At 38.1% G+C, this 27,201-nt stretch overlaps 1 protein-coding gene across 1 annotated transcript in view; it reads right to left on the bottom strand.

Moving 5' to 3' along the window:
* The window catches only part of SNX25 (sorting nexin 25), an 80,762-nt gene that overhangs the window by 17,466 nt on the left and 36,095 nt on the right, over window positions 1-27,201 (bottom strand). The window contains exons 6-10 of the mRNA XM_021541976.3: window positions 24,397-24,467; window positions 14,050-14,240; window positions 6,932-7,063; window positions 4,849-5,124; window positions 632-787 (exon numbers count right to left, since the gene is read on the bottom strand). Coding sequence (XP_021397651.1) covers window positions 632-787; window positions 4,849-5,124; window positions 6,932-7,063; window positions 14,050-14,240; window positions 24,397-24,467 — 826 coding nt within the window. The remainder of the gene's footprint in view (window positions 1-631; window positions 788-4,848; window positions 5,125-6,931; window positions 7,064-14,049; window positions 14,241-24,396; window positions 24,468-27,201) is intronic.

Consider the following 27,201-nt stretch of genomic DNA (forward strand, 5'->3'; position numbering starts at 1 on the left):
TTTGGGGTTTTTATCCCTCAGCTCCGTCAGAGCTGGCGCTGCAGACGAGCGTTGTGCTGTGCCCCTGAGAGGCAGCAGAGGGCACAGGAGCCGGACGGCGCATCCCCCCAATGCCCCGGGCAGCGCATCCCGCCATCCCCCGGGCAGCGCATCCCCCCATCCCCCGGGCAGCGCATCCCCCCAATGCCCCGGGCAGCGCATCCCCCCAATGCCCCGGGCAGCGCATCCCCCCATCCCCCAGGCAGCGCATCCCCCCAATGCCCCGGGCAGCGCATCCCCCCAATGCCCCGGGCAGCGCGGCAGGAGCGGCGGCCCGGATGCCCGAGGGACGGCAAGGGGTAAACAGCCCTTGCTACCGACAAGGCAGCAAGACCACGGGAGAGTGCTCCTTATTCCATGGCCAACAAAGCAATATCACAGTCACAAGTTTAGTTACAATAGCTTTTAGATGCGGGGAAAAAAAACAATTAAAGCTAAGCTAATAAATTCCAATTTCACCTTCTGTTTAACAAGTTGACTGAAATAACCATCTGACCCATCCAAAATAAATGTGACAATTGGCTATTACACAAACACACACATATCAAAAAAAAAAAAAAATCAAATAAAAGAAGACACTAAAGGTTCATACCTTTTTGTCAGGTTTTGGTGAATTACAAAGGGAATTTAGAGCCTGTTTCTTATACTCAAGCTTGTCATTTAGCTGGCGAAGTTTATTTACAGCATAACTGGCCTGTTCATTAATTCTTGTGCTGCATTCTTCAGTAGCTTCTTCACAACCTTGGCTCTAGGAATAGAGGATAGGGGTAATTGCTACATTAATATGAGAAAAGAGGCAGTTATTCATAGAATGACAGAATGGTTTCTGCTGGAAGGGACCTTAAAGATCACACAGTTCCAATCTCACTGCCAGTGGCATGGACACTTTGCACTAGACTAGACTGGTCAGAGTCCCAGGAATGGGGCAGGAGGTGCGTTATTGCTTGCTTCTTGATATAGATAAAAATGTAGGTATAACAGATATTCCAACCATCAGATCCAACATGAAATGTCAGTCTGTTGTCAAAAACTCCAACAGACAAAGCCTCATTACCATTTCTACTACAGTTCTTTGGCAAATCACAGCAACAGTGCAAAAATGACCTTCAAGCTAAGGCTTTAGTGTTAATGAGAGGTAGAATTAAAGTTTGTTTTAAAAGCAAAAGCAGCTTAGTAGTCATGATCAATATTCAGAGCCAGATAGAAAAGTAAATACTTAGTGCTGAGCTGAAAGATAATGACTATGGGGCAGCAGGGAACAAAACCAAAAAAATTCTATATTTCTAACAAACAGTCCTGCCTCCCACAAACCTTCACAAAACAGATTTGTCATCCTGCAGAACAATCTAAACCAAGTCCTTTAGCTTTCTACACAGTTTTTACTGCTGTTTTTAGAAGTGTTAATTAAAATGTGTTAAAAGCACATATGCCTTACCCTAAATTCATAAATCATTTTCATATATTCATTCAGACAAACCAATGGCTTTTTCTATCTTGTGTACTACAGGCTGCAAAAAAATAGAAAACTTCACACCTTTCAGTGACATTCTCCTTAACATCTTCTGACATATAGCTCAACCTCCCCCTTCTTACTGTACACTTCCCCAAATAGACATGAAGACCTTGAGATCTATCAAACAGCACTCAGCTTTTACTGCTGCCATGTTCAAAGATCTTTGAGGTCTGTTTGTGACTGAGTATATCTAAATTTATCTGTGGGAAGCTGAGTGTCTTCTCATGAAGAGGGGTTCTATGTTATTTAATGATATTCTAACTAAGTAATCTGTATCCTTATAAAGAAAAAGGTTACAGAAGGAACTCTCATACTCTTGTAAATTCTGTGAGTTTTAGAGGAGACAATCCTGTTGTAAATTCTATAGTATCTTATATCTTATTTAAGAAAGTCTGAGAAGAGATAACACTAGCAACAATAACTAATCTCCTTACCACGATCCTCAAACACAACGCAGAAGTCAGGAGCTCTAGGTTGAAAAATCCATGCCCTTTTCTAGCTCTGCACTTGACTGCTATGTGGCTCTATGCCCTGTCCTCTCTTCTCTCTATACAGCATGGAGTATAAACTCCTAGGGTCAGAAACTTGCCTCCAAGCATGTGTACAGACCTCAGCTCAGAATGTTGTCTTCTAGCACTACAATAAGACAAATGATGATTAACAGTATTGGATGTTATTTAAAATGCTAATGCAAAAAAACCATAAAAAACTCCAAACCTTCCACTTGTTGGGAAGCACAGAGGTAAAGAAGGAATCAAAATGCTATTTTCCACACAGAAGAATTAGAAGACTTTTCTTATGAAGTTTAATGCTAGCAATCAAGGAATTGCAATTACAAATCAGTGAGGCTGTGCTCTCAGAGGTAGGCTACATGATTTCTCTGTCATTAACTTTTCATACACTTAAAGCAAAAACCACTGCTGAATCACTAGGTGTATCACAACAACAAACAAATGCTAGAATTACAAGATCAAGTAACCTGCATTCAAAGTATCAGATTTAACAAATAAACAACCAGTTCACTCAAAGCTGAGTTCATAATGGATTGTGCTGTCTTCTCCTGATTGGTAAGCTGATAATGGCTTCCATTTCTGCAAGTGATGTAGAACACAGATGTCAGTCTTATTTTAGTGATCTGACACATGCAGCACCAATGCAATCACCAGATCCTCTCCTCAAAGTGCTGCATGCCAGCACTGCCTGCTTCTGTATTTCTACAAGTGCTGTTTGTCCAAGCAGAAATACTTGGAGGTTTGTCCCAGAAACAGAAAGTGGTACCAGACTGAGAAGAAAGAGCTTCTTCCACCTGCAGCAGAACCAGCAGTCTGGTCCTTTCCAGATTCCTATCTTGTGAGTTGATTTTCTCACATTTAATCAGGGCTCATCCTTTTGTCCTCATCTCCTTGAGTGCATGAGAGGGCTTTTTATCTATTCGCTATAGCAGTGAAATTTATAGAAAATTAACACAGGTGATGTCCACAGTGCCCTAAGAAGTGAGGAAATAAGACCCAAAATCCAAACTAAACAAAAACTAATCTGTACTTCCTAACAATATTTATCCCTTCAGAAACATCCCATTTCTCAGCTGTCCTTTCTGATATACAGGGAGGAAAAAGCCCACAAACTTACTAGCCAGTACTGCATTTTCACCAAAATTTGAAAAACCATGGGAAGTTTCAGAAAGACTCTTATAATTTGTTTTCATCTCAAAGACCCTGGAGCATGGCACAGCACCACTAGAACTGCTCTATTCAAGAGATACTCAAGCAGTATATACAACCTCATACTCAATTAGTTGTTAATTTTTTTTTAACTGCTTTGAATATTATAAGCAGACTTGGCAATATGTTAGTCTTTAAGGCTTCATGGCTGACACAGACTTCATGTCTGGCCCACACATATCCAAGGACTCAGAGGAAGGACAGGTGATGCTGATGTTAAAAATCTTTTTGGCAGCTACAGTAGATATTATCAGACACAGTACAGCTACCCCTAAAGTATTGTGTCAGTTTTCTCAGAGAAATCATTAACTGTGTTAGACTTTAAATACATCGTATGAAGAAATCAGAAAGCACAGCATTTAATGTCTCAGGAAGTTCTGGACAAAACTGTTAGGAACCATTGTGCAAAGCCTCAATGACTGCAAGCACAATGACACAAAGCCTTTGAAATACCTACTGCCATCAACACAGAGCTGAGTTAGCAGTGAGAAAACTGGAAAACATCTCAAATATTTTATCAAGGAAAAGAATACAAGGGAAAACAAACACTGAAAAGATTCATCAAGCTCTAAAAGCACATATTGAAAGTAATTCACTTATATTCATCTCTGCAGATATGCTGATATGCAAACTACAAAGACTAGAACAACTCACAGAAATTAAAGTAATTTAAAGAGTAAATATAAAAGCCTTAAGTTCTGGAAAAATAGTTTCTAAATAGTAGAATGTAGATCAGCACTTCTGGATTCTGCTTATATGTTTATTTAGATCTGGTTTTGGACAAACTGTTACATTTCATTGAGTTCTGAGCAAGTTCACATGTAAAATGAAGACATGCATGCTGATCTGAAGCAGCAGCCTAACTGAAAGAGACACTCAATAGTCTGAGACATGCTCTTGTCAAAATGTTCATGGATAAATACAACACACAAGTTCCCCTGACATGACTGCTTTAGACAACCCAAGGAAAAAACCTTCCCCAAGAAGAGTTACCACTGGCTTATTGCTTATGACATTTTAAATGGTCTGTTTTAGTATTTAGAATTCTTGTGCCAGATTTATCTTCCAACATGGTCTATTAATTTATTCAATTAATCAAGAAAAACCACTAAGATTGTATTTTATGTTTCTTTTTCTTCTCTTTGGTGCAGTTTTAATACCTATTTAGTACCTAGGAAATGCACAGGAAACAGGGACAATGTCTGGGCAGAAACCTACTAATGTTTCAGTGAGAATTTTTCTACTCAAAAGCAGAGCAGCCGAGCTTATACAAAGTATGTTTTGCATTCTCTAAGGATCATAATGAAAGACGTTAAATACAGAATGCTTAGGAATCCAAACTACTTCAACAAAATTCAAATTTAAGTAGTCTGTCATTTTGGAGCATTTTATTTCAAAGAGCATGTAAACAATACCAGATAAAACTACAAGAGTGATAATATTTATAAATAAATGAGTAAAACAAAGTAGTGTAGTCCAAAGTGCAAGGACAGAAGATACTACTACATTCTTTTCTCAGGACAGTCTCTCAGATCACTTTAAATAACAGTGAAAGAAATTGTCTGCGTGACTCACCACTCCATCTTTGTCCTCGGGAGTTAGCTGAGCAGAACTTCTTTCTTCCTCCTGCTTGACTGATCTCTCATATAAATCACTGACAATGAATGAGGGGTAGTATCTGTCCTTTAGAGTTTCATAAACATCTGCCTGAATTCTGTAGAATACTTCAATGCCTTTATTTCCCACAAGACTTTGCTGTATTTCCTTATAAAGGGATTTTTCCACAGGTATTTCTCTGCTTTCCACAAAAAAATTCTGGTAAATTTCACTCACCAGTTGAGGTATTTCAGCCTAGGAATCAAGGAAAAGGGAGGGAGAACAGAATAATGAAAAGATATTGAAAATATCAAGATGACTCAGGACCCAGGTGCACATTTTGAAGGATAATCAAGCTAATTTCCTATCCAAATGTACGAGAAGACATCTGTAAACCTCTTACTGACATCAAGTATGTTGCCTGCCTGTGCACCTCTGCTAAGCAATCCATTTTACAAGTTAAGTATGGATATTTGTTAAGTGAAGAAACAGCTGTGCCCTAAAATTGCCAGAGCTTCCGCACCCACTCTTTTAAATCCATGTTCCAAAAGCTGGCATAAAAAGGATGAAAAGTGCTAGAGCAACAGTGTGGTCACCATTTTAAATTCAGATGGGAAAGCTCAGCTGTATCACCCTCCTGTCTTCTGCTGAATAGAATCAATTCACTTTATACATGATTATCATTAATTTGCAGGGGAAAAGGAAAAAAATATGCAAAAAGAGGAAAAAAGCACAGTTGAAGAGACATTTACCAGTACAGGAGGCTGGGTATTTTTACTGAGCACAGTAAAGTGCACAGGATTGAACTTTATATTAATGAACTGGAAAGAGAGGAAGTAATGCAGCACAGCCTATCAGCTCCCTAAATTATCATCTCCCTAAACTGGACAGAATTAAATAGGGTTTATCCACTCCTTCAGAATGGCACAATGTTCTTACCTGTCTCATCTGACAATACCACAGCCCCATGATTGCAGGACACTACCCTTTTGTAAGCTGCCCTGTAGTGGCAGATATATCCATATCCATATCCATATGTGCATACATATTGTTTTGAACAGGAAGACAAAAATCACAGCTGAGAGGTCATAAAGTGATTTATAGTAACTTTTCCAGTCATGAGAAGTTTACAAATCAGAACTGATTTACAGAACTCTCTTCACAGTGCCTGACAAACTGTTTTTATTAACACTCTCTAGCTTGAGTTGGTTGGTAGTAATTTCTTCAGATTGTATTAATGGTTCACTACTCATACTCTACAATTTGTCTCTCTGTTTACAGGATGTTTTATGTTTTTCAAATGACTGGAATAAGAGCAATAAAATTACAGTGAAAAAAATATTAACTGATAATCAATTATCAAATCCGTATTTCATGCTAGCATGAATCCTGAAGGTTTATTTGCTTCCCCCAAGAATCCACCACACCAGTCACGAACAGCAAATTTGGCCTCTACAAGTTCTTCCTCTGCACCATTGCTTCAGGGCACTTGTTGCATATTTTAAGTGATATTCACTATCCTTGTTTCAGGATTCTAATTCTTCCTTTACTTTAGCCAAAATTACAATGTAGCACTGTTTCTTCTCTCTCTCTATCAGTAGTGTGGCATTCCTGGAGAAACTGAGCAGCTACATATTAGGGAAAGGTCTTTTAAAGCAACACCTCTCTTGCAAAAAGATTTTAAGAACATAGATACACACTGTTTCATTATTTTGGATTGAATGGGCTACCTGTAATTGGCAAGATGAGACACTTATGTACAGACTATCCAATCAGAATGTGCTTCTAGGTTTCATGTGAACTGATATAACTAATTTGCATATCAAGTATTCATTTTAACAGATGTTGTTACACCATCCAACAATAAATCATCATCACAATGGCCCACAACTTTTAATTGCAATACTATCCTCAAATATTGACATGAAGCAGTTAAAAAATTGCCTAGAACCCATCCTATGCTATTGATATTTCAAAAACATAAAGACACTTCCTAATGTCAAGACCACAACAAACAGTGTAATCAATGTACAAAGCCATATAGGTGTGCAACTCCTTCCACCTTGTTAGCATTCTTCAGATTCTCCACAGACTCCCAGAAGCCGATCAGAGCCATCTTGTCCATCCTCTCCACGTAGATCCGGAAGTGCTCTCGGTATGAAGGGTTGGCCAAAATTTCTTCAAACTGAAGAATCTGAAGAAGGGAAAACTAAGAATAAAAACTGGGAAAATGCCTAATTCTAACTCCTTTCCTTATAGGGAAAATCTTTTCACTATGCATCCCACAAACGTGTCCTAGATTCAACTACACAGACCTCCTACAGTAATAGTTTTGCTTCACAAAAAGAAAAGTTTTAATTACTTAGAAGATAAATTCATCTATGCTTCTATCAGATAGTAAATACCTCCACATCTTTCCGATTAGGATACATTTCAAAGGACTAAGATGTCACTTCAAGTCACTCATTAAATGCTATTGGTAAAAGTTTAATTTCCAGTGTTCCTGCAAAGCAGAGGAGCTGAGCTGAAAGCTAAATGATCTGTTCTTTACTCGTTTCAAACACCAGCAGTTTCCATACCACAGCCTACAGATGAGATGTATCTCAATTATTCCCAGAGACACAGAGAAAGATGGAATACTTTGGCTGCCAGGGTATTTGGCGGCCAGTTCCCACTGTTATTAAAAAACATCTATCAGAAATGCAGTCAGGAATGAGTATGTTCTGTGATATAATGCTCAGGATTTTTCCTGAGTGAGGAGGGTGTACACCAGACAGTAAAGGAAATGAACATAGACCTCCTGTACCCATGCAGCCATTAAAAAAGTTGCATTAAAAAGCCATTATCACTTCATTATTCTCTACTATTTTTGTGAATCCAGGCCTTTTCTTTGAGACAAACACTTGAAAACAAAACACTTCTCTGGCAAAATTATCAAAACTTCCCACACTGAACAAAATGAATAACCTTGTCTTCCTCTGAAAAATAGGACCAATTTTCCAAATACCTCATCAAAACCAAGCAACCTTTTCTCTCCAACTCTCCGGTCTTGCAGCTGAACCAGTCTTCATGTTGCTTATTTAGTGTCATTACTTTTATCACCTAGAACCCAAACACACTCCCCAGACGGGTCTGAAGTTTTTTCTTTGTTTCTCACAGGCACCAAACAACTCACACCTTTTTCTTTGAAAAGAAAAGGTCCTTAAATACTGGGCCTAATGAGTCATCCTATGACTTTGCATTTTATAGCAAAGTTTATTTGGTATAGAGCAAGATGTGAACTCAGATTGAGGCATTAATAATTTCTCTAATATGGGTTTTCTGATACCTAATAATAATACAACTTTAGTCAGCAGCAGAATACCTCCCTCCTTGGGAAGACAACTTGTTTTCCTAAATCTAGCACCTGTGAAACTCTACAACCAAGTTACATGTAGGAAAAATAGTTTCCTTGTCTCAAGCTACACGTGAGGAAACCACCTAAATGGGCACATACACAATTATTGGCACAAAATCAGTGCATTAACAAACCAAGCTAAATGTGGCTCTTTAACAACTGCAGTTTTGTCTGAAACAGCTCCCCCAAATTTTGGGCAGTGTTTAAGTAAATTGTACTTGTCTCATATGAAATGCCCATTTACATCTTTAAACTTCCCCTGTGATAATCATGTGCCATTCTTCTCTTTATCCTTTACCATACCAGTACCTTCTAGACATGACTTTGCTCTTAGCTTTCAAACTATTTAGATATATGAATATCTGCCTTTAAAAGCTCACTCTGTAAACTTCACTGAAAAGCAGAGAGCACCTTGTTCAAGCTAAGCTTAATACAGAAATGGTGATCAGGCTGTCAAAAAGAACAACACAAACATGGTAATTTAAAGGCCAGTCAGTGATTTAGCCTCATTACTGTGCATCATCATATTTTCTATTCAATCATTCTACTAGGGACAATGATTTAAAATAGAAGTGTAAGAGGGTCTTCTAGCCCCTCAAACAGATGTTTTCCCCATCTTAGGGGCTGCCAGCTCTGTAAATAATAGCAGAGTTAATAAATCACAACATGGGGCATGTGCTGTCACTTCTTGAGTGAGAGGTCACCTTGGTCTCTATTCTATTATCCAAAGCCATACCCATACTCTGCCAGCAAGGAGAGTAACTAACAAACAAATCTCTCTCAGAAGGAACTGGGGCCGAGTGCTGCTGCAGGGAGCAAGGCAAGTGCAGCCACCTCTCCCACCTAACAAAGGACCTATTGCACCAGTGCCCCATGGTAATCAAAGCAGCAATGCCTAGCAACACCGCTGCACAAATCTTCTAACAGATAACCTTGCAAGCTAAAGCAAATGAATTAATGGGCAGAAAAGCTTGTTCTCTTGCAGAAATGAGACCTCTCCAATTTTTTCTTAATTTTTCTTTAAGTCTGGAGTATTGTGGAATTATAAAATGTTACCAGTCCTATACTAAAAACATTATGTTACAGTTGCAATGCCAACAATGGCAGACAAAAGAGGGTTTCAGTTTTGAGGTGAAAAACCGTAAAATGTATGTGCACTGGTTTTGGCTGGGGTAAAGTTAACATTCTTAAAAGGCTGGCATGGGCTATGTTTTAGATTTGTGCTAAACACAAGGCTGATAACACAGATGCTTTTATTACTGCTGGGCAGGGCTTCCACAGAGCCAAGGCCTTTTGTGCTTTTGGTACTGCCACCCTGGAGAGCAGACTGGGGGTGTGTGGGAGACTGGGAGGAGACACAGCCAGGACAGGTGACCCCAGCTGACCAAAGGGGTGTTCCAGACCGTATGGCATCCTGCTCGGTATGTAAAGGGGGGACATCTGGAGTGATGGCTTTGTCCTCCCAAGTCACTGTTATGTGTGATGGGGCCCTGCTCTCCTGGGGGTGGCTGAACACCTGCCTGCCCGTGGGAAGCAGTGAATTCATTCCTTGTTTTGCTTTGTTTGTGTGTGTGGCTTTTGCTTTCCCTGTTAAACTGCCTTTATCTCAGCCCATGAGTTTTCTAGGTTTTACCCTTCTGATTCTCTCCCTGATCCTGCAGGTGGGGGAGTGAGTGAGTGGCTGTGTGGGGCTTGGCTGCAGGCTGGGTTGAAACTGCAACAAGTTCTTTTTGGCACCCAACTATTCTGTGGATCTTCCTTCCTTTCATGATTTATAAAAGTTGTTCTGCAGTAATTTGTAATCCTCACCAAAAGATCATTTTATGATTCAGTATCACCATGGATTAGAGCACAAACCTCTAAGCTATGTTGGCACATACACAGGCATTAGGGCATTTGTACACCCTCAAATCTAATATGCAGTTAGCAGACATAATCTTAGAATTATCAGCTGCCACAGCAACCCTTCAAATCCTGTTAACTCAAGAGCAGCTTCCGGGTTTGGAAAAACCAGAAATTTTAATGTTGCCACATCAATTCCCTGCTTCAACAGTCACAGGCTCTGCCTAAAACTAGGAAAGAGTCAGGTTTTTCTATTTTTTTTCTTAAGTGGGATCTTTTAACCAGCATCCCCAGAATGTGCCCACGGGAGAGACTTGTTCCCTGCCCTACTGAGCAGAGACTTGGTCTTGTTAAATCCCAAAAGACAGTCACGACTTCTCTCTGGACAGAAACATAGAACAACTAGGTAACGTAGGACTGCACAGGCACTAGGCACAGATTAGAAGCACTGTACTGTATTTCTTTGCAACATACCAGATTCCCATTCACTACAACCACATTGACCTATAATGAATGGCCCAAATAAAGCTGGTAAAGCACTGCAGATGGTTGAGATGAACAGCATATGGGTCACTAGAGCAAATTTTCTGCTGAGATAACAGCATACAGTCAGACTGCAAAACTTCTGGATGCTACTCTGGATTTTTTCCCTTTTTTTACCGGTAGAAGGCAGGAATAAATTGAATGTAAAAACCAATAAATATATTTTTCCAAGCTGCATTTTAAAAACCCCTTAACTAATTTTTTTCTATAGATTAACTAAAATTAAGGCCTGTATTTATCTTGTTATGTTTTAAAAAGAGGCAAGACTATCCGAAGACTATCTCTGTCACAGCAATGTGAACGAAATGCAATGATTATTTAAGTATCAGAAATTATATACTAACCACATAAGGTACCTGATTACTGCACATACACTAATCTAAAAGTCCCTGCCTTGATAGTCACAAACATACTTCTGTCATAAAAAACCCATCGCCAGGCAATAGGGTGACAACAACTGAAGCTTGTTTTCTTAATATTCCCCAAATTCTGTACCGTGATGTGTCCTGACATAATATGATCTTACAATCTGAAGCTCAGAAATCACTGTGAAAATCTGCTAAGTCACCAGTTAAATTAACATCTATCCACAGATGCAGTGGAAGCAAGATCTTCTGCAGGAGTTTCATCTTATTCCTCATCATATGGATTATGAAGATGAGCTTGTTCCACCTCAAAATACACTCAGATGGTTTCCTTGCTATTTCACAGCTAGTTCTGGGTCAGATCCCCAAAATCCCTCATAGAACCCATGATCCACAAAACAGTTCCACTTAGATGCTGCAACTCCATATGTCAAATCTAACATGAGGTGGTGTGGCTATTGTGCTCAGCACAACAGAGGAAAAGAATCATTCACTGGATAAACGCAGACAAAAATAATTCAACTAATTATTGCAGTACTGTGCAGGCATGGTTCCTACAAAAAAGGACTAAAACAGCACTGACTATAAAGAGATTACTTACTCAAGATGGGTTTTCTCCAAAAACAAATCTAACACCATGGGCAGAGTTTAAATCAATATCAGAGGTAATGACAGAATTCAGATTCAGAGAGTAGCTGTGGTTGGTTTGTCTGTTTGTTTGCTTATAAGCATTTGATTGTAATTCACATATTTAGGATTTGCCTAGAGAACCTGGATGCAGGAAAACTACATGAGTAAAATATGTACAAAATCAAATTAATCAAAAACCACAAGACTACATAATCAAACAGAACACTGACAGCTCCAAATAATCCATCTCTGCATATAAGCCCATAATCAGAATATGCATAAAAAACATTTTACCAGCAATGCTATTACTCCCCTACTACTGCAGTCAAGAAAAAGCTTTCTATAGAATGCAAAAGTGAAATCAAAATACAAGTTTAATTCACTACTCAACTCTTTGTTCAACTAGTGCCAAAAATTCCCCAAAGTTAATAATGTATTCAAGCTTCTGCATTACACTTACACAAAATATTAATTTAAAACACCACCAATAAATGCCTATTCCTGACCTATTTCATGCAAGTTGAAGAAAGGAAGGCAAATATACAGTTTCTTCTACAAAAGCTAGTCCTCCTGTTTAGATGCTACTTTAACAGAAAAGCTGGTACAACTGTACTCTAATGATTCTAAGGGTAACGAGCTGCAACCTACTAATGTATCTTATCTACTAAATTCCAAACAATGTTTTTTCCTTTTGCTTAGGAAAGCGCCCGAGTGTTCAGTCAATACTGCCCGAACGGGAGGGAGGGGGCCAACATCCAAAATAACACCAGCTGCGTTGAAATAAGAACCCAGACTGCAGCTACAACAGTGCTAGAAGAGGATGAGAAGAAGCAACATTGAAGAAAGACTGTTTCCTCAGCTAAGCATTTTTCTGTGCTCAAAATGGGATAGCGTGGTCTCCATCTCTCAAGCAGCCCCCCACAGCTTCTATCCTGGCAATGGGGAATCAGGGACAAGAGAAGGGAGAAGCAGTTTTCCTATTTTCTATACTGACATAACTTCAGAGGAGTTCTAGGGCTTTATCACAAAAACATCAAAAGCTTAGAAGCAAAATTGCCTCAGATCCCACTGTTTACACCATCACCACAACAAATGCCTGTGCAAGAAGTCATTATTGCTATTAATAGTACCATTAACTCAATATTGAGCTGCTCATTGATATATTTACAGGATATAACCCCAGGTCAGCAACTCCTACTAAAAAAACCCATTGGCTCATGAAACATGCAACATCAACTTCAGGAATTCCTTTGATTTTAATTACAATATTATATTTTATTATATTCCTGACCAATCCCTACCCCTGTCAAGTGCATATCGTACTACTGGACTCCATTCTTAAACAATCATATGTCCCCATGTATCTACCCAAAAAGGTTGATAACATCTCAGCAGGCATCCAAAGTAGCATCACTGGCTCATGCAGTGCTGCCACATGCTCTTGTCTCTCTTTTTCTCCTTGGCACCACTTGCTGCACTCAACTTCAGGAAAAAGATCAGGACTGTCTTGGCACAGTCTATGACACACCATCTGAAATCATGCTTTAAGGACAAGTGGGGAGTAGGGAATCATTGTGATTCAGACCTTAGTCAAGAAAAAACAAAATACAAAAAGTAGGAACTATTTCTCCATTATTCCACTTCTTCTAAAATGCTACTAAGTTACAATTATTATAAGGCCATAATGAAAATTAAAGATCCCTGCATGAAGAGATAAGCTATCTCATACCTACCTTGAAAACATAAAATCTTTTCATATTTGAATACATCAGCTACTGTGCTTTGCCCAAAGGAAACAGAACAGATTACAAAAGAAGTCACTAAAATTTTTAAAGATTTGCAAGGCTAAGTAGTAATTTTATTTTTGTAGATGCTGGTCAACACATTAGTTACTTCTAATTCCAGACTACAGTGGTATTGAAAACTAGCATTCAGTCACAGCAGCTTTACCAGAGTTTTTCGAGTCTTGTCAATTGCATCCGTCCGTAAGTGTTTACTTTTGAATAATTCAGTATCTTCAAAACCCACATATATTTCCTAAAGTAAATATAATGAGGGCCAAAAACATATTGCACATATGTTAGCAGTCTTATTTGAAGGCAAGTTGCTACTTTCACAAAAGTTGCTACCACGTCCTGATTAACTCCCTACAGGTGGTATGTCTGAAAAAATCACACATGCTTACAAGCCACTCAACCCTTTGTGAAGTTTCACATTGCACAATATTCCGAGCTGAGCAATTAACATGTCTTTTCAGGTATTTCAGTAATCTTTTCCCAAGGTAAATAAACCAAGCATCAATTAATTTGTACTTGACTCCTGGGGGAAGAGAGGGATTAACAACAGTGAGGTAACATGATCCAGTGGTAACACACTTAGACCTTCCGACAATGCCATTTATACCTTCTGGCTTGGAGGGCCATCGCCTTCATCAGAAATGCCATCTTCCTGCTGATCATAAGCAGGCCCTCCCAGGAGCCTTATTCTCTTCTCACATTGCTTCTTTGCCACTGTCAGCTGATTAATGTACCTCTTCACATTGCGAGCCCTTAGGAGGTCAGCTTTCATTGCTGCAGTTTCTTTTCCTTTTGAATCTAAGAATAAAGCAAATCAGAGGCAGTATTTTACAACAGGAAAACACTGTACCATTGCTTCTGTGAAAAGCAAATCAGAGATAGTATTTTATGACATGAAAATATTGTACCACTGCTTCTGTGACCTGTCTGATCGAAACATCTATCATCTATGAATCAAAACATCTGTCATCCATCCTCATCAGTACAGACACTGGAAGTTTGTATTTGAAACAGAATTATGATTTTGAAACATTCTGCAATTGTAGCTCAAGGGTTTACACAAAAAAAGTTGAGGAAAAAAAAAATCCCAATTCAAAGGCATAGCAAAACCCAACCCCTCCAGCTCTCTTTTTACAGTTTTTTGGAGGACACAGCCCAAGACCTCTATACAGGATGAACATTTATCAGATGGCATTAAGGAAATTACCTACAGCCATGGCAAAGGATAACACATGGAGCTGATGGCCTATAGACCTTACTGAACATAGCATTGACTGCCTGGAGTCACGAGGGACTGGGCTCTCTTTCCCCCCAGCCCAGCATGACACATTCCCACACATCTTATTTGCAAACTCAAACTTGTTGTGCCTGTTGTGAGCAGCATATCATACAATATCCCCGCCAGACAACTGACCAAAGTTCATTAAAAATGGTCAGATGACTACCAAAAAAAAAAAAATCTTATAATACCACATCAACACTGCATAGTACTGTTAAAAAGTAAAGTAATATGAAGATGACAGTCAGCTGAATAAGATTTACTAATAGCCAGTGTAACGGTTGTGCATCCTACATTCCATCCGCTTCAGCTAATTACCAGGGTCTAAAAAGAGGAGCAGCAGATAAAGCAGATATAAAACCCTATTGTGTGGAAATCATGTTTAATAACTGCAGGATGCAACTGATTCACATTTATACACTGGTTTTATTTTCCTCTTGCTCAGTGATAGCACTCATGCTTTTTTGGGCTTCAGCTATTACTCAGTAACAAAGTACTTGGCTTTTACTTAGCTCTGGATTATCTGACTGCTCAGGGATAAATAGTAAAAGATCCATTCTACTATGTTTTCAAACTATTAAATGCTAGATCATGTAGATAAAAACAGCATTTGATTTTTACAAGAGCGGCTGTTAAGAAACAAATACCTAGTTAGGTTTGTGAATGCACACATAGCAAAAAGGAAATCTCTCAGAAATTATTTAAAATCCCTATTTTAAGCAAGTTTCTAATACATTATGGCAACTTCTCATTTTACAACTGTTTTTACTCTTCTATTTCCCCTCAAAGCCACACGTAAGTATTGCATGCAACTCTAAGTTGTCTTTTACCTACTGAAGGACAACTCAAGGTACATGGAGCTCCCTGAAGTTCTACACATAACTGAGTCCAGATATTCTCCCATTATCTTTACCCATATTTTTAATCTCACTTGATTTTCTTTATGTATTTATGTTGGTAGGAATGCTTCCTAGTACAAATACCCTTAGTATTTTAATGGGTAAGTATCATTTGCATCTGAGCTGCCATAAAATAGTGAACTAAAGAGATGATACTCACTGAAGCAAATGATAAAATTACAAAAGAAAAAAAAAGGCCATCTGTTTTCCTGGTATATTATCTCTACAGTGAAGTCAACAGAGCATTTAATTTAGTGTTTCCGTTCCCTAAACAGAAGTACTAGTATTAATGAGAGAAAAGGAAAGGAAAACGCCTTAAGGACAGAATTATGCTCTCCCCAAATCAAAACATTTACAACTATTACAAATACAGAAACAGAAATTTAAAGTGAAGATTAAACCCCAACCTTTTCCCTGCTGCACTTGACTCTAAGATGATTTTTTACAAGTTATCAATTCTTTCAATAGTTTAAATGCTTTGGGCTCAAAATGCATACTTGAAATCCCACACTTTTGAAAACCCACAAACAGTACAATGATCATTCAGCCTTCTTAAAACAAAAGTACCCTTCTTGATGGGAACAAGGCATTCTTGAAGGGTTTTCAAAGTACACGTCTACTTCACCTGAAATCTTATCCTGTGACTGCAGCAGGCCTCCAGGAGAGATTAATGAGCCCACTGCTTCCAGTGATTATTTCCTGTCTTAACTGAGATCCTTCAAAGGAGCCACTCCATCCAAGCATCACTCAGGGCAGTTCACACAAAGATCACACTGCCAGCCTGTTTCTGCTCCATGGATAAACAGGACTAGTCACTGTGAAAGCCTGGCAGTGACGTCCTTCACAAATAAACAAGAGCCTGATGAAAAGCAGAGCAGCACAGAACGTGGCTGATGTGCTACAGTGCAGGAAAGACAGCATGGAAGTGTGGACTGAGCATCATTTCTCTCTTCCAAATTACGAAAGATAAGCTAGCAAAAATCAGGAGGAGCATTTTCAGCTCAAATGGAGAAGGTTAGGTGGATCACTGGTTTTCTCCAAACCTTTTAGCTTTTGAGATTTTAGAGGTTTTCAGACTTAAACTGCTCTGCTTTTGTCATATTAAGCGCTATCAAAACAGTATTTTAAGCTATAAAGACTTCTCTTTTTAATATATTCTTGTCTGATTCCACAATCACCAAAATGCTGAGACAGAATTAAGAGTGATTTTCACTGGAGTGATACTCCATTTGAGTATCAGAAAGATGATGTTCATTATATTCAGGTATCACTGCATAAACCAAATAAAACCAGAAAGGCACAACAGGAAAGGCTTTCATGCATTCACACACCTCCCAGCAAGTTTCAATAAAAGTTGAAAATAAGTAGATTTCTGCTACTAAGACACTGTTTCACCACAATGTAACGGGGGGAAATAGCATCCTTTGAGTAATATTTTTTTAACTAGTAACAACTAGTTTGGGTATTTCTCTAAAAAATATTATTAAAAACAAACAAAAATCACTCTTTATCAGCAAGACAAGCAATATGCTACTTTGGGATTTCCTCCCCAGAAGCTGTATACACTTTATGAATAGCAGAGCAGAGCCTCTGTCTCCAAAGGAGCAAAGTGTCTTTTACTAACTTCCTCCAAAATAATTCTCCCTATCTGGGGAAATTTTGACAGGACATGCACGGCCATGGAGGAGCTTCAAATCCCAAAAGGGTCCTGTGCACCTCTTCCAAAGGCAACCAAAAGCAATTAGTATCAAAAGCAGAATTTCAAACTCTGCTTATCAATCCACAGTTGTAGATAATTCAATTTACAGCAAACAATATTAAAATAGAAATGGTCCAAACGAGCCCAAACTTACCACACAATCAAAGCTATGCTACCTATGCAAATTGTTTTATTCTATGCATTTTCACACATCTGCAGTAATTTCTGACAGAAGTTCCACAATGTCTTCTAAATCACTCATAACTATCTTGACTTGTGCTAAGCTAGAAGTATATCTCCAGAAGCATATCCTAGCGCCCACCAAAATGATTTCTGAAAAGTGATTTCTCACACCAGTTTTCTTTCCTCTTCTTTATTTTTTCCTACAGTAGCTTTGCTACTATAAAATAAATCAAACTGAAGTATATTCACATCATCTATTTTTAAATCAGAATATGAGGCCTTCCATATTGTCATGCCAAAAAATGTCACACAAATTTTATTGCCCTTGAGCACACTGGAGGATACACAACAACAATGTAAATTTGCTTAAAGCAGAAACTTAATTGTATTTTAGACATGCATGATCCATCCCCTCTCTTAGCAGGACCAGCAGAAGGCAGATATTTCTCATTTTACCTACAAAGTTACATATGGCAAAAGCATGAATAAAACAAAAAAATATAAGTTCTTGTTCCTTTATAGCTGCAGGAACTACAGATCCATGACATCTGGCAGCACATACAACAGCACTGACCAACCCTCACTGTCACTGAAGGAGCAACACACATGACAAGGATGTGTGGAGGAGCTTTTTTGCAAGATTTTCCAAGACCCTGGTTAAGCACATACAGGGCCTCCTAAATGCCATGCTTAATATTTCAATACTGAACATCAATTTAACATTTTTGTGTAAGCAGTAACCGGAATCTTATATATAACTTAAAAGTCTTTATAGACCTCCTCCAAAGCTTAGAAACCATGAATTACAAGTTTTAAAAGTCTGCGTAGGCCTGGAAGAGCATTTTTTTGACTCTGTAGAGAGTGGGAAGACCTTTAAGAATAGCACACACTGTTCATATATTGCCCAAGATCCAAGGAAAGGATCTTGGGCAGCTCTTCTCTGGTCTGACAAGAGATTGAGATAAAGAAGTGTTAAATCCAAACCACATCTACAGACCGGTCTGGGGAAAGGGACTTACAGAGAGACCAAGGACAAATTAGGCCCTGATCATTAACAAGGCATTGTACAACACAGCCTCCCTCTCACAGCCACAGCTGAGAAAAATAAAGAGTCAAGTATCAGTAAAGTAAATCTGACCTGGGAGTCAGTATGTACTATATGGTAAAATTACATCCACCACAGACAGCCTCTGTCTGCAGGTCCTTGCATCCCCTTTGGTCACATCTATCTGACCAGTCAGCCTCTTCCCTCCCTCTTCCACTGAACAGCATCTTTCCAACTGAGAGATGCATTACCATCACTAGCAGACACAAAGGATTCTCAGGAATAGGAAGAAAAACTTCCTCTACAAAGCTGATTTGAAAATCACAAATAAAACCAAATAAATGTACCATAGACTCTGTAGCCTCTACCCTCATCCACATGGATTCCCTCCACACTTACTGCTTGAGCATGACGTGCAGGCACAATGTCAGCTCTTTAAGTCTTGCCAGAAAACTGTGCAAAAATAATTGTGTGTGAATGTTTATTCCTGTGTGGAGGATGCTGGTCAGGGGGAGGAATCTTAATACAGTTTTGACAAAATTAAGTTACATGGCATCTGTAATCTGCTGGAACACACAAGTATCCATTTTACTTTACTTTAAATTATCATCTTGACAAAACCCACACATCACAACCCACATAACTAAGATAACTAAGCTAGCCCGCAGCCCCAGCTTTTTTTTTTTTAATGTCCCTTTTTACAGCTGAACCTTCAAGCTTCTTTCAGAACCACAGCACCTGAGAGGCCTGCCCACAGCCAGTTCTGTTTCTGTGCCATTTGTCAGCTTTGCTTATAGAAGCAAATATCTAGACACACAGTGGGAAGGCTCAGCAGGAGAAATCTTCTGCTGCAACACAGCAGATCTCTCCACAGAGAAATGGCTGCTTATTCGATCTGTCTCACAACCCCTGCTTGAAAAGGAGCAGTTTTCTCAACAGGGATGCCCCGGGGTCGATTACACTGTAGTGTCTGAAAAACAGACCCATCCAGTCATCCAAGGCTGGTTTCCAGCCATGTTGTGAAGTCATGTGTAAGGTGGAGGGCATAGAAAATGAAAAGGCAAATCAAACAAATCCCTTTACAAAAAATCCTTAAAAAAAAAAAGAAATCTGTTGAGAGACTTGCTCTGTGTTGCCCTAAGACAAAGTACACACATTTTTTTGGGTTTGTTTTAAAGAGCAGATAGTAAAAGAGAACCTTGCTAAAATTCTGGTAGGATCCTGTAATACAGTATCAGTATGAGAAGAAACAAAAATGTGCCTGTTAAAATTAGAACCAGTGTATTTAAGCAGCTTCCTATTCATGTTACAGCAAATACCAAGTCATTATAGCAACTTACTTTTGTTGCTATTTCCCAATTGGTGTTTTTGAAACCTTTTCTTTACAAAAATTAAGTGCTTCTAGGAACTTGTATATCATCTGTCATTCATACTAATAAAACCAACAAATAACTAAAATACTTAAAATTTAGCTTAAAATTTAATTGGTTCAATATTTAGAATTAATCTGTATCAAAAGGTAAGATGAGGAGAGTTGTTTATAGTTAAGGGTGTAGAAGGATGCAAATCTTTTAACCATAGCACATGTGACTGTAGAGAGGAGTACCATCTGAAAATACCAACAGGAAGAAAAACCAAACACAAATCAAGCAAACAAAGAAAAACAACAAAACTACCATCAAAACTAAGCTGCCTCCTACAGTCACTGCTTGAGTGATCATGACCATTTTGGAAGATACACAGGAAGACACTGTTGGAAAAGTGAAGTAAGGCAGATAAAAGTACACATCAGATTCTGTGCTTTTCTGCCAGTGTAAATTAGAGAAGTGCAGTGTCAGAATGCATGGTAACAGCTTCTATTTACAGTGCCCTGCACTGCTCCAAAATAAACTATTTACACCTCTAAAAACAATAATGCTGTGTTATATTTCTTATTCAACTTTAGCAATGGCCAAAAGCAATCTCCTGGCCACAGAAATTTTATCATCCACCCACAACTGGCATCATAATGCAAACCTCTCACATTTCTTTGCATCTCAACATTTTAGACCTTTGACTCACTCAGACAATCAAATGCAAAACTTACTGCTTAACATGAATCAGATGCTTTTGCATGTTTTTATTTGCTCTCTTATGCTCACATACCCAGAAGATTCAAGTGATAGAAATCTGAAAAGAAAGGAACCCCATAACGTGCCATTTTTTAACTACAGAGGACTTAATACAATGATGTTTAGTAGTACTTTAAAATACTTTCTGATTTTATTAGAGTCCTAACAGCTAAATATTTTGCCAATAGGTGGCACCAGCACTAGTTAAAAAGTGTAAAGAATGCTGTCCTTACTGAGCAACAAGACTTCCTCTCCCACCTTACTAGGCACCAACATTAAATGCCTACTTTGGTATCACCAAATAGAATAGTAAAAAGGTCAGGTAACTGTAGCCCCTGTAAGAAGTCATCAGTCTGAAATCTGGTCCTCAGGCTATTCATCCTTTAATAACAGACACCTAACCTTTTTAGAAAAAATAAATACTTTTGGACAGTTTTAGAGACTTAATTATGTCTCCTTAACCAACAGTACAAGCCCACAATCCTGTTCAGGAATACTTATTGCGAGTCATGTGGTTATACAATGCTTTTTTTGCTAAGAAAAATATAAATAGTAGCTAAGCACTCACTACTGCAGTGTTTTGGCCACCTCTGCTACACTAACTGCTCCTCAGGTTTTTGTTTATATCTTCTATTCAAAACAGTGCCTCAGGAAGCTCCCATATTTCCAAATGATGGAGGCTGAGACTGCTCTCATGCAGAAACCCAGCTGAGTACCACATCCAGTACTGGGAACCTCACCACAGGAAAGACATGGACCTGCTGGAGCAGATCCAGAGGAGGGCCATAGAGATGATCAGAGGGATGGAACACCTCTCCCAAGAAGAAAGGTTGAGAGAGCTGGGATTGCTCTGCCCGGAGATGGGAAGGCTTTGGGGACACCCAGCTGCAGCCCTTCAGTACTTAAAGAGGCCTGTAAGAAAGATGGAGACAGGCTTCTAGCAGGCCTGTTGCAAATGGGGCAATGGTTTTACACCAAAAGAGGGACAATTTAGATTATATAAAAGAAGTGTCTTTCACAGTGAGGGTGACAAAACACTGGAACAGGCTGCCCAGAGAGGTGGTGAATGTCCCATCCCTGGAAACATTCAAGGTCAGGAGAATGAGACTCTGAGCATTCTAGTTGAAGATGTACCTGTTCATTGCACAGGGGTTGGAGCATTTTTCAAGGTCCCTTCCAACCCAAACCACTCTATGATTCTACATCCGAGTACGTACCATCTACGCTTGCTGTACTCTTACACTTTGAGAGAGGATGTCAGGCTCAACAGAATGCTGGCCAGCCAGCTGAACACCCAGGCACTAAAGAAGCAGTTACATTTTCAAGACTCAGCTTTGCCACAGGAAAAAGGAAATAGCTATCAGTAAAACTATCTCTTGCCAGGTTGGGGGCAAAGATAAGAGATGCCCTTGACACAAAAGGCAAGAGCTCATTTAGCAGCAAAAAAGGGACTGTCATACACATCCAGCTGCCACACTCTCACATCACTGCAGGTATGCACCACCTGCTGGGAGAAAAGATTAAAAAGAGAAAGACAGAATGAGATTGTGCAGACACTTTCATTTTGCATAAAGCTTACATTTAGTTATTCACCATTAACTCCAGGGGTAGCATTACCCTGTAGCATCCAGAAAAGGAAACATCAAAACATGATGCCGAGTAAGATGGTCTGTTCTACAAGATTTCAACAATTTTTGTGTTAGCAGTGAGCAGTGCTGGGGTTTTTTTGTTGGGTTTTGTTTGTTTTAAGAAAGGCACCACAGTTTTTCCTCTACCATATTCTTTTTAAAATCCAGGAACATATTAGATTCATTATCACATTAGGTAAAAATGCCTCCAACCTCCTTTAGGAAAAATAAGGCAAAAAACAGTGTTCAGAACTATATTTTAGCCCTCTACAGTTTTGATAGTTCTCTTAAGAGTTTATTGTACATACATAGAGTGTGAAAGATTTTGGTAGATGAAAACTAGAGTGGAATAATTGAAATTTAAAATTAAATTTGTGTGAACTATAAAAAGATTGTATTTGCATGCCTCTGCTGGACATACTGTTTCAAATGTTCAAGCAAGAAAACATCACCTTCTTTAGACAATGTGTACAACCAGTGGCTATTTAATAAACAAAAGGGTTAGCCCCAATGGCTAACAGAGTCAGCAGTAATAATCAACCTTTAAATTATATTTAAGGTTACCGGAGGCATAAACCAAAAATAAAAAGTCTATATTATAATACAAAGCTTCAATGCACCAGCTAGTGAAATTTTTTAGGTTTTTTTTAGTACAGTTAGAAATCAAGAGCCAAAAAAATGCAGAATCAACCTTACCACATACCACCAGCTCTATAATATATTTGTATCTGTTCTGCTGTACCAGATAATCATAGCTTTAAAAACATATTCTGTTCAGGATTTAGAACACTAGATATTTAAACAGATAAAGTCAAGTGAGAGAGAGGGGAACTAATTAATAAATAATTAATTGTAGGAACATAAACTGTATAAAAATATTCCCCAAATCAATTATTGTCTCAAAAAGACCAGTGGTAGCACAAATGGAAATACAGGCTTAGCAAGATTTGATTTTTCATGATGTTTTCAGAATTTAACTCTGAAAATTGTTCTCATTGTATTACTTTATGAAACAGACTTTCCCTTCAATTACTTTCATGTGAAAAATATTAATATCTATTTCTATAATGTACACTGAATAAAAACCAATGCCTTCCTTTCCTTTAATCTTGGTTTAATACAAGCAACATATTCTACTGGAATGCACATTTAGCTCTATTTTAGAGTGTAAACAAAAAGCATTATTGGTGTTGACAACCTTACACTTTCTGAAACTTGATCATGGACCTCAAGCTCTTCAGATTGCCAAAAATTTCCCCACCACACGGCATATTCATTTTCTGTTTCTGCATTTTTCATTACACTTGCATATACTTTTTAAAGTTTTCCTTTCTGATACAAGGAACTAGAAAAGTAATTTTTTTAACCTAGAGAGAGACAAAGATTACATGAGAACCTAAAATCTTATAGATGTATTTATAAAGAAATTATTTTACTACCTATTGCCTTTTTATTATACATTGATACAACTGAAGTATACCTCCCTAAGCAATGATTTGGTCAGTAATTTTTCCATTAAGATCATCTCCTGACCTTAGATTTTATGTATTTTGAGAGCCATAAAAAGTAGTACATGTAATAAATAAGTACAACTGTAATATGCACTGCTTTTAAAAAGGCAGCCATTACCAAATCATCGCAGAAATATTTAAGAGGACTCTTTATTGCAACTGAAAAATATAATACACTGAAGAGTCAAAATAGTCTGACTGACAAATTATGCTGTATCATTCCTTCCTCTGTGTTTTGAAGAGAACAGACTGAGATCTTGAAGAACAAATTGGATTAAAACAAAAGTGGATATATGATTCTCAGCATATGAATTTGTAATGTCAGAAAACCCAGTCGCAGCAAGTTCTGGAAATAAATTTATCATAGATATGACCTTCTCATGATCCATCAGCTTAGATGAAGATAGGGTGGGGGGATAATCATACCATGTGAGCTTCTGGAAGATTCAGACAAATGAAGCACAAGCAAAATACTAAAGGCATAGCATTCCTAAAATCTGTCTAAAAAACCCACACACACTGATTGCATATGTATGGCAGGAGTTCAAACAGCTTTTCAAAACTAAAACAACAGATGTGACTTAAAAATGGAATCTTACCTTTCTGTCTCTTCACTTGGGGAATATTGCTGATTGTGGTTGCCTGAACTATTTCCACTACAATTTGATACCTAATTTTAAAAACAGTAGGGAATAAGGGTGAAGAGAGAGGGGAGAAGAAAAAAACATGGTATTATTTTTTACAATGTGTTCTTCATACAGCACACTTAAGAATTAATAAAAATCAAATACTTCTACTTCCTCTTCACCTAGAAACAGATTCATCTCGCAGTATACCTGCAACCTAAGAAGCAGTTGAAACAGATTGTCTTGTAACAAAAAGGAGACATTCAACTAACAATAACACTGCACTCTTCTCTCAACTGATGGCATTGCACAGTCAGGTAATATTCAGTTAACACAATATAAAGTCACACTCTAAACATTAAATATAAGTTTTCCTTTAGGAAACCAGGATGGTCATTCAGTTTAAAAGAATAGAGGTGTCTGTAAGGTTCTTCCAAGCTAATCCACTCAAAATGGAGCATATATAAATTTGTAGAAGAAACAAATTACACTAAAATACATAAAACATCAAATTACTACACTCCAGAAATAATTAAAACATGTTTATAGTCTAAAACTACATTAAACAATAGCAGACAGCTAATGCAGCTAGCAAACTGAATTTTAAGTAAAACTAATTTTGTAACTAACAAATACTATGCACTCAGCAAAGAAATTGACTGTCAGTTAAGTCTTTCATAAATGTCAAAGTCGTGGTCATAACACTCCTTTCAATGCACTTACTTTGGTAGCTACTGATACTGGTAAGAAAGCAAGCATTCCAGTGAATTTGCTATCTAACTCTTAGATGAAAGCTGAAGCCTCCTGGAAAAGCTATTTCTGTGATGACTTATTCTCCATTTAAGAAAGAACATGTGATCCTTAAAACATATTTACCTTCTTTCATGTAAACTTTTCTCACCATCACTCAATTCCCCCCATTTTTCTTATAATTCTTTTAGGATTTTGATTGTCTCTGGCTCTTTGTATACACAGTTTTATACACACAGCATACACTCACAACTACATTTCCAGATTTTTTTCTGCAGCAAATTCTTCAGTTATCAAATTGAATCCTGAAAACCTGTTTGAAAACCTGTAATTTTTGTAACATTACTTACTTTTGCCATTACTGTATTTTGATTGTTTCCGCCCACCACCAGAGCTCTTGCCCAGTCCATCAGAAGAAGAAGAGCCCCATAGTAAGGGTGGTGGTGTGGTGCATAGGAAGCCCCACACACTCAAAGACTTCCCAAATTATTTAGGGCAGTTCAGTTAGACTTTTGATGCATTGATTATGTGATCTGTAAATGCCACTCACTGCAAATGACACTCATTCACCTCGCTCAGGTGTTGCAGGCTAACTGTGAAATCACAAATTTATCAAACAAGGTACAGACAACCAATTCCACAAGGAAGGTAGTTCCCACTTACCTTGCAATTTTTTCCTTCCAGATTTACTCCCATTTGTTCACTCTCATGGTTTCACGTGTTTTTATTACTAACACTAAACACAGCATTTCTTTTTTCCTGCTCTTTCTATTACTCTAATATGGGAGATGCTTGGAGTTACATGCTCAAAGATATTATTTAGTCTGTTCCTCCCAAGCACTGGGCTCCTGCTGAAGTTACTCAATGGGAGTGCTGTACAACACTGCACCAAGAAACACACCCTTGCTACATTGCCAAACCATGACCCTTTTCTCCCTATAACTCTGTTCCAAATATTCTAGTTGCTACATAGTCCGTGGTGCAGACGAGCAAACATCCAAGGACATTTTAAATGTGATGTATTAATTTAATTTTAAGAAGGTGACTGTACTTGATAAACTGGACCCTTCATGGTCTCACATTCATATTACTTCCTTCTTCCTCTTCTCTGTTCTATTCATGCACTTCTCTCATTTCTTAGGTAAAATATGATACAGAACCAGTAGCAATGGTCTTCCTTACCATGTGCTGCAACTTTTTGCTCCTGTAACAATAAATATCAGAATAAATACAATACTGATCCTGAGAGCAGAATTAAAACTATCCACCAGTTTATTTCCTTACTACTATTTGTTCTCAACTATGTTTTTAATTCAATGTCTTTTATCTTTAGTCTTCTCCTCACAGAGAAAGTACATGTTTCACATCTGATGTAAAAGAATTAATTTTTCCTTCCTTATTTGTAGTAGAATTCCAATTAATCCATGCTAACTTCAGTCTGAGGGGAAATTAAGGTGAAATTTCACTGTTTAACTTTTTCTTCTTGAAAGACATAGGGACAACACTCTACATGAAAATTTGGTAATACAAGAATTAATGTCTGTCTCCCGTCATGACAAACATCAAAGAAATGAAACATTAGAAAGGGTGGGTTTGAAGGACATTTGTGTATAACCATACAATAGTCCCTCCTGTGAAAACTTTGCTGGTTTGTTGTTCTCACCCCATTCCCCCCGATAAATTCAACCTTTAAAAGGGTAAAGGTATGATAGGAAAACAAAAAAACCCAAAACAGCTCCCTAGAAATCAGCAAATTCCTTTTTATGAAAATATGAGCTCCCCCAATTTCCTTACAAAAATTAAAAGGGTATTTCCACAAAAAACAATAATTATGTTCCAAGAGATTAAGCGACTAAATGTTAGTGGATCACATAGACACAAACAAATTATGAATCCTAAAGCTCTCCAAAAATAATATTAAGTAGTTACTGCATCATTCAAATGCATTCCAAAAATAAAATCCATAAAAGCAGTGCAGAAAATCAATACCATATTTCTTCTTAAGGTAGTGCTTTCTAAGCTAGCAGA

The sequence above is a fragment of the Lonchura striata genome, chromosome 4 (assembly GCF_046129695.1).
Source record: "Lonchura striata isolate bLonStr1 chromosome 4, bLonStr1.mat, whole genome shotgun sequence".
Classification (NCBI taxonomy): domain Eukaryota; kingdom Metazoa; phylum Chordata; class Aves; order Passeriformes; family Estrildidae; genus Lonchura; species Lonchura striata.